At 43.6% G+C, this 8,011-nt stretch overlaps 1 protein-coding gene across 9 annotated transcripts in view; it reads left to right on the top strand.

Moving 5' to 3' along the window:
• The window catches only part of NEDD4L (NEDD4 like E3 ubiquitin protein ligase), a 334,157-nt gene that overhangs the window by 184,079 nt on the left and 142,067 nt on the right, over nucleotides 1–8,011 (top strand). For 7 of the 9 annotated variants that reach the window (XM_029921933.1, XM_029921939.1, XM_029921938.1 and 4 more), the window contains 2 exons: nucleotides 1,453–1,491; nucleotides 3,951–4,004. In XM_029921933.1, the coding sequence (XP_029777793.1) occupies nucleotides 1,453–1,491; nucleotides 3,951–4,004 (93 nt within the window). Of the gene's footprint in view, nucleotides 1–44; nucleotides 77–368; nucleotides 393–1,452; nucleotides 1,492–3,950; nucleotides 4,005–8,011 lie in introns of those variants that run through there. The other 2 variants (XM_029921941.1, XM_029921942.1) reach the window with 2 other exon arrangements.

Below are 8,011 nucleotides of genomic sequence, written 5' to 3'. Positions count from 1 at the left end.
GCCTCCCTCCCGGTCCCCGTAGCGGGTGCAGCGCCGCCGCCGGGGCCGCCGCGCGTCGCTCGCTCGCAGCCTCCGGGTTAGTATTTCCGTGCTGCGCGCGCGCCCGGTCTCGGGCACCGCTGTCCTCCTGCCTGGTGGCTGGCCGCCTGGCCCTTCGCGCGCCCTTCCTCACCTGTCCTTCGCCTGCCGCCCCGCGCGTGTGTGTGCCCCGCGTCCGGGACCGCAGCGGCCGGCGGCAGGCCTGGTCCTGCGCTGCCTCTCCGGCCGCCTGCCTGGCACCCCTGCCTGCTTCTCTGCTCTCCGCCACTCCTTTACCGTCCCGGCTCCATGCACAGCGAAAAGTATGAAGCCCGTCCTTTCGGATCCGGATCGGATTCCCTCTGGAGCTGTGGGTGGGCAGAGGGCTGAGGGTTTTTTTGTTTTCAAATGCCAGTTGGGTGTTGTGTGAATTCTGTGTTCGTTGTTTTTTTTATGGTGCATTTCATTTGTTACATCTCTGCTCCTTCGCGTGCTAGTGTGTGAGAGGAAATAGATAAAGGCAAATCTTGGTCAGACTAAAAATGCGCGCAGCCTTCGGTTGAGGTGGTGATGTTTCAGTCTCAGGTTTTAGATAGAATTTTTGAGAGATGTGCTTCCCAGTGTTGTGCATGTCCAGATGCATAAACGTGTACGTGTGTGTTCTTTCACAGTGTCTGTTCCATCTTCATTTCAAAGGATGCTTGCAGTCCCTCTTTTGTCCTAACTTGAGGACAAAAGTATCCTATTCGTGTCCTTGTGAGATAAGTATTTAGTAGATGGGTATGGAGATGGATGGACAGACAGAAGAATGGATAGAGAAAGACTGAAGGATAGAGGGGTGAAGATTAAAAAAAAACTGGTTATTGGGGGTAGAGATGAGAAAAGACACTTTTGGTTCATAACTGGCAGGGTTTTTTTTCATGTACTATAATCTGATTGTCAGTATTGTCCTTTATGCAATATTCTTCGGATTGCAGTATTTACATAAGTGGTGAATACATCCACCCGTCTGCCACCTGCTTCCTTGCTCTTCAGAATAGATTTGGGGTAGGGGTAGGGTACGGGAAGTGAACAAAGTTCGTTTCCTTCTTGATGAAATGATGACTATCAATGTGAATTTCTTGAAGAATATGTTTATATTTTCATGTTGATGGCTCTTTGTAGTCCCCTGACATTGTTCCTTCTGATGGATAGCACACAATTTGTGGTTTCTTTATCTATGAATCATCTGTTGCATAAAAACATCCCTTCCCATCTAGTTTGGTTTATAGAATAGGCTCAGATAACTGCTTCTTTTTATTGCCATTTTGAAGAGCTCTTAGCTGTTATTTTTAATCACAAAAAACATTCAAGCAAAGATATGGACTGCCTTGTACTAGTACCTTTCATGTTTCAAAGACTGTGAAAGATATTACAAGATAATTTCTTTTCCAGACGCTGAACCCAAAGTGGAATGAAGAATTTTATTTTAGAGTAAGTTTTCATTTCTCTTTAATAATAATTGTTATTGGTGATTAGATTGGTGTCTTATCACAGTAGGTCCAAATTGAGTGGAAGCTTTAAATTTTTCTGTGAAATTCCTTCTGAGACCCGGCCTGGTAGCCATCTCACGTGGCCTAAATTTTCAAAGAAAATGTTTCCGGGGGGTAGCAAAATCTGGACTTGTTTCATTTGGAGATGTTTGAGAGAAGCACAAAACAAAGTTATCTCAGTATTTTAGCTTTTCTACTCACGAGTTTTCTTTAAAAATAAGGTAAAATGCAATGAAAACAATGGCCTAATTAGGTAGATGAGGTACGGATTATGAATGATTTTTAGAGATAAAGCACTAGAGGCAGCATGATTAGAAGGAATCCTAAAAATTATCAGTCCTGTTCCAGTTAGGACAGGAGAGTTTTAGAACTCCAGTATGTGGTGTGTGTGTATGAGTGCAGTATAAAACTGCTTTGGGACTTCATAAATATCACTCTATTCAGTAATATTTCCTCAACCTTATATATTTAACAGCTAGAAGAGCCATATTTAGAAATGACTGAATTCTGTGAATTATCGGAGGTTACTATTCAAGGATTTTTTTTGTGATGGTTTTTGTATTTTTGGTACTAAAAAAATCAGAAATACTAAACTGCTCAGCTATTGAATGGGGAAAAAGGTTTTTTTTTCGTTCCTCTCTTCAAAATAAATATATTTTGTCTGGGTAGCTGTGATATTCAAGTCTCATTTACCTCCAGAAATCCTCCAGAGGAGATCTACAGATTGGTGTAGATTCCCAAAGAACACTATTACTGTTCGACCCATTACAATTGGTCCTCACTTTTTCCTTTCCGTCACAGTAGTATTTCATGTGCTCCAAACGGAGGTTACTGGTACGACATCTGCTCCCTATTATGTTCAGAGCTGAAATATGGCATCGATATTTTAATACTCGGTAGATCCTATGTGTAACCTCTACCAGATGCATTTTAAATCACTTCATGAAGGACTGAAAAGCTGATGGGGCCAGAGTTAAGTCTCAAATACAGCTTTCCACTTGTAAAACTCCAAATGACTCTATCTCACTCCTTTTAGTTTAACACCTGGGTCACAATTTCAGTGCACCCAAGATCTTGTCAACTTATCTTGGCTATAGATGCTTGTAAATTCTATTTTTCTTGGCTTTGAGAAACAAGGGTGGGGGGGGGCTTTGTTTCATTCATTCCACCAATCTCTCTGGAGCACCTACTGTGGACCACTCCTGCAACAGCCTGTGGATACACTGGTCAGCACAACCTTCACAGAGCTTCTAGACAGATCGTAACCCGCCCTGTCCATCTGCTTGCTCGATCACTAAGCTGAGGGCAGGCCATGGGGCCAGAAGCCCACAACGCACTCCATGCTGTCTTGTCAATCTTCATTTCATCCCACCCCACTTCCCATATGAAGCAGCCCAGACTTCGTCAGAGTAGACCCAAATCCTATCCCTGGCTGTCCCACTCACAGCCTTTGGGACCTTGGCACTCCACCCGAAGACTGGCATTCGCTATGGGTTCCTTAGACTGGCATTCGCTATGGGTTCCTTACCCCTCATGTAGGAGAGAGAAACTACTTGATCGGTAGTTTTCAGGATTTACATGCGATCATGTAAATAAGAGCGCTTATCACCGTGTCTCACCTTAGATCAGTAATTAATAAATGGTGGTTGAGCCAGAATGATGATTCCTGCCATTTGGGTGAGGTTTTGGTCAATAGACAGAAGCAAAAACATACTGAAAGCCCAGGAGCTCACATATTTGACCCCCTGGTTGCAGGAAGTGGAGACATCTTTTATTTGTTTGCTCTGTGATTTCAAAGCATGGGCTCTGGAGACCATCAGGTCGGCCCTGGTTGGGGTTCTTAGTTGCTGTCCATACGAGCTATGGGCTCATGGGCAAGTGTAGCTCCTTATTTGCAAAATTGGGGGGACAGCTCTACATCATAGGTTGCTGTCAGGATTAAATGAGATCATGTGTTTTTAATATTTAATAAGGAGACCATGTCTTAGAAAATAAGCATGGAATGATAAATAGCTTGTTTTGCTGTTTTCTTCCTTTTTGTCATTGCTAGAGTCATTATAGGCCTCGAGATTTCTCCAGGCCTAGACCTTAGTGAGGATATCACCTTGCTTTCCATGTCTTTGTCGAAGGGATTTAGAAGCTCCCTCAAACTATTTAAAATTTTCTTTGCAGCTGAAAGCATTTTTTTCTAAAATGCCTAAATATTAGGCATAGAATAATGAAGACATCAATAATAGAAAATGTGACTTAGTAGATACAAGATTTACAAAAGGGTAGGTTAATTATTTAGATTATACACATGAGCTGGGTGCCTTATAAAGCATTTTATTCGTTGTCTTATTTTATCCTTTGAACCATTCCTGCTTATTTTTGAAAATAATATTGTTGTCCCCTTTATAGGTAAACCCATCTAACCACAGACTCCTGTTTGAAGTATTTGATGAAAACAGACTGGTAAGTGGGTCCCAGCTCTTGATTTTTGCTTCATCTTTTTAAAAACTGAATTTTAAAGCCGCATCTTTCAGAACTCTATCATCCGTGTTGTACATTTGGTAGTACATATTACCCACCCCCAAGACTCTCTTTGTCCTATTACTATTTGATGGTTCTGACAAATATTTTTGTACGGCTAGGACAGAAACTGTATTTGTGTATATGTATGCTTTCATCAGAGTCCGTATTAGTGAAAATCACACGAGTGATGTATCAAGCCCTGTGCCGATGCTGTTGCGTTGGGCTCACCCAACAGTAGGCACATCTATAAAGAAACCATCAGTCACATAAATAAGCATTTCAGGCACTTTAAATATAAGCCAGACGACAACCCTTTTACCCACTCAATAGCAAATCTATGATGATTCTCTTTGGGAAAGCAAAAATCTAATTAACATTATATAGCAAAAAGTGTATCTATATTTAGCTGGCAAAATTAAGCTGTATTTTAAAAGAGGTACCTTCTCAAGGGAAATTCATAGAAAGTACCTTGAAAGAACCTAAGATACGCCTGAAATGTAAAACTCATACAGATATCCTATATATGGATTCATAGGTAAGATATGGACATACTACACATCTATTTATATAATATATATGACTGAGATTTCATTTTAAAAATGAAATTTCAGAAGCAAATCTGGCTTAAAGCATTTTGGCGGAATCTGCTAACTAGACTGTATTCATCAGGTACCCACAAGCCAAATGTTCAGCTACAAAGATGAACATAATTATGTTCTGCGTAAGCCTTTAAGGAACTCTCAAAATTGGTATTATAAGTCACTATAGTCTCTTGTCAGTTGTAATCAAATTTACTTTCCGTGAAACTTGTGTATATTTCTTTGTTAAAAGGAGTGTTCTCATTTAAAAAGAAAAAAAGAGAGAAGCCTTATAAAATAGACACTGAACTATAGAGAACATATTGAGGTTTGATGGAGGGATGTGGGTGGGGATGGGCATTAAGGAGGACACTTGGGAGGAGCACTGGGTGTTGTATTTTAAGTGATGAGTCCCTCAACTCCTGAAACCAACATTACACCGTATGGGAATTAACCAGAATTTAAGTAAAAACTTGAAACAAATAAAAAAGAGTGTTCTTACAAATCCTTCTTGCTACTGATTGAAGCTGAAACTCCCAAGTTTTTGAGTAAGTTAAACTTAATAGAATATTGAAGGAGGAGCCTTAAAATACAAATCCATTAACTCTCTGCCCTCGAGCACGAGATGAGTGAGGTCTAGAGCCTTCACATAATTTAAACACGTCCGCCAGTGGCCGCACCCTGGCGGGATCTGCTGTTCTCCTAAATCCTCAGGCCAACGGTGGTGAATAGCCAGGCCTTTTACCCTTATCATGGAACTTGGGAGTATATTTAATATCCTGGGCTTAGTATTCTTCAAATTGGAAGTCAACTGATTCTGGCCTATGGTACTGGTGCATTTTCTACTAAAATATATGAAGTCCTGAAGGCTTCACACCGAACTCCGTGTTTCTTACCTTGGGTGAGAAGTAGTATAGTGCCAAATAACTAACTCGCTTTTGCTGCGTGTATGAAGCTATTTTCTTACTAAATTGAACGAGAGATTCAGACGAGGGTGCGCTTGCTAGCGCTCCGTGTCTTACCCGGCAAATACTGAATCAGGCCAAGTTCAGTGGCCTGTCCGTCAGTCCATGGAGACCCAGATACATCCACATACTAATCCTTATTCTCTCATGTATTGAGAAGAACAGCACCTCTCCAATGTGAAGAAAGGTTCAGAACGGAGGAAAAATTGCCTCTTGTCAGATATGTCACAGTTCATTATTTTTCTTTTTATTCTTAGTAGAAATTCGCTGTAAAAAAAATCGTTCTCTTTTTCTGTTGTCGAAAACAATGACCGTTGTGGAGATGACCTTGCCGTGGACCCTAAACCATCCTTCCAAACCCAAAAGAGCTTTGAATGCAGAGCTCTAAGAAATGAGGTGTGAATGAATATACACTTCATCTGCAAAACCGCTTCATGAAAACTGCCGCCTCGCTTGGCCCCCGGGCTGCTTGCGGTGGCGTCACCAGGCCCCAAGTGCTGCGGTGGTGGTGGTGGTGGTGGTGGTGTTCCTTGCTTCCTTGGCTCTTTATCCGGCTAAGATCATCCATGACTGTAGCAATACTTGGCAGTTTCCGCGTTAAACAAACTAGCTTCCATTTCTCTCCTGGAGATCATTTTTGGCATTTCAAACACAAGCCTTTACAAAACAGGTTTGGATGTATGTAAACACAGGGTTAATCCTCCACACCCTCAATTCCCGAGCTGTTGACAAAGTCATGCTTTGCGGATTTTAAAATAAACTTTTTGTCACTCTTTACAGCTGGGTATTTCTCCCTCCCATTTTCTACTCCCTCCTAAATAAGCTGCTTTGTTATTACTAAGTGACGTTTCTGGATCATGGAAAATAGTAAGTTTAAAACACACAGGATATATCCAACTTGACTACAAATCCAACAACAGTTTTTTGAACGTGGACTTTTATTACTTAGGTCCTTTTGGGCCCTTCACAAAAATGGTGCAATTCCACGTTTGTGATACTATTGCTGACGTTTACCGGAAAACGGTTAGCTCCGGCAGCCTTTCTTTCTGTATGGTATTTAAGTTAACTCACTACAAAAAGCACATTCACACCCTTCTTCAATTTTTCTTCCTTTTGGGGGAGGGGTGCGGTTCGACGGTGATTTCTCCCCCCTCCCATTAGGCATAGAAGTGAATGTTTTCTCCAGCCGGGCTCCTTGTCTCTGGTACCTCCTTGTCTGACAGTCATATTATGTGTGAGATCGTCCCCCTGCCCCCAGTCCTTTGCAGTGAAAAATACAGTAGTAGGAGGCAGACAGCTTAACTGACAGTGTTCTGAGCTGTGCCTCCCTCCACTCAGCTATTTTGTTACTTGTAGATCATGGTCTAATTATTTAGCATAAAGGGACACTAGTCCTGTGGGGTGTGTAATCATATTTATAGTACCTTTTATTAGTTTGCATTCCATCGTGGTAATGTGGTGATATCATAAATAACAGAGAAACATAATATCCAATGCTTGTGGAAGGGTTTTCCTGCAGCCGGAACATTTTTCCTTGTCGTTGTTTGGCTTGCCCAGGGAGGTGGGGAAAGTCACAGTGTGTGCTCATGTGTTCAAGGCCGGGTCCCGAGCATTGGTCGCAGACTCCCAGCGCCCTGCCTCGTTCAGAAAGAACTGTCCTGTGAATTCGATGCGGCTTAGATTTACAGCAGCATGGCTTGGACTGTTTTGCTGCCTTAGTCAGCTGTGAGAGCTCCCTGCTGGGGCCACTCCTGTCTGATGGAAAAGCAGCAGCTGGGAAGGTGCTGTTTCAGGCTCTTGCTGTTTAAAAAAAAATGAGAGCAAGAGAGGGGGGAAAACTCCACTAAGTCCACAAGCTGGCATTGGAGGGGGAGACCGTGGTCATGTGGTTCTGGCCACCCTACCCTCTGTCACAGTGTGGATGAGAGCTTTTTGCTCTTATCCAATCATGCCTGGAATGCCGCTTGCCACTCGGGTTATTTCTGCTATCTGTCGCTCTTGGTGCCGCAGTGCTAACGGTTTGGCAGATGGGACACTTTTTCTTGGAGTTTGCGTCTTCGGTTTTTGACTTCTGGCAGCGCCGGGCTTGCTGTTGCCGCTCGCCCTCTCCCTCCCTGCCCCCCTGGGCACCATGGCCCATCGGCTTCGGTTTCATTTTGGCTCTGGGCGCAGCAACACAGCCCCCGAGTCCGAGATCCTAGACCAGGAGAGGGAAGACGACTTTTTCATGGCATTCCACACGCTGCCGCGGAGAAGCGGCCCGCACCCCTTCGCCCAGCCCGGAGCAGAGGACGGCGGCGGCCTGCCGGAGGCCGTGGGCGCGCTCAAGCGCAGCACGTCCATGTTCATCCCGCAGCTCCTGGGCCCGCTCGACGCGCGGCCCACCCGCAGCTCGTCCGTGCAG

The sequence above is a fragment of the Suricata suricatta genome, chromosome 14 (genome assembly GCF_006229205.1).
Source record: "Suricata suricatta isolate VVHF042 chromosome 14, meerkat_22Aug2017_6uvM2_HiC, whole genome shotgun sequence".
NCBI lineage: Eukaryota > Metazoa > Chordata > Mammalia > Carnivora > Herpestidae > Suricata > Suricata suricatta.
This window is presented reverse-complemented; position numbering and strand designations above follow the sequence as displayed.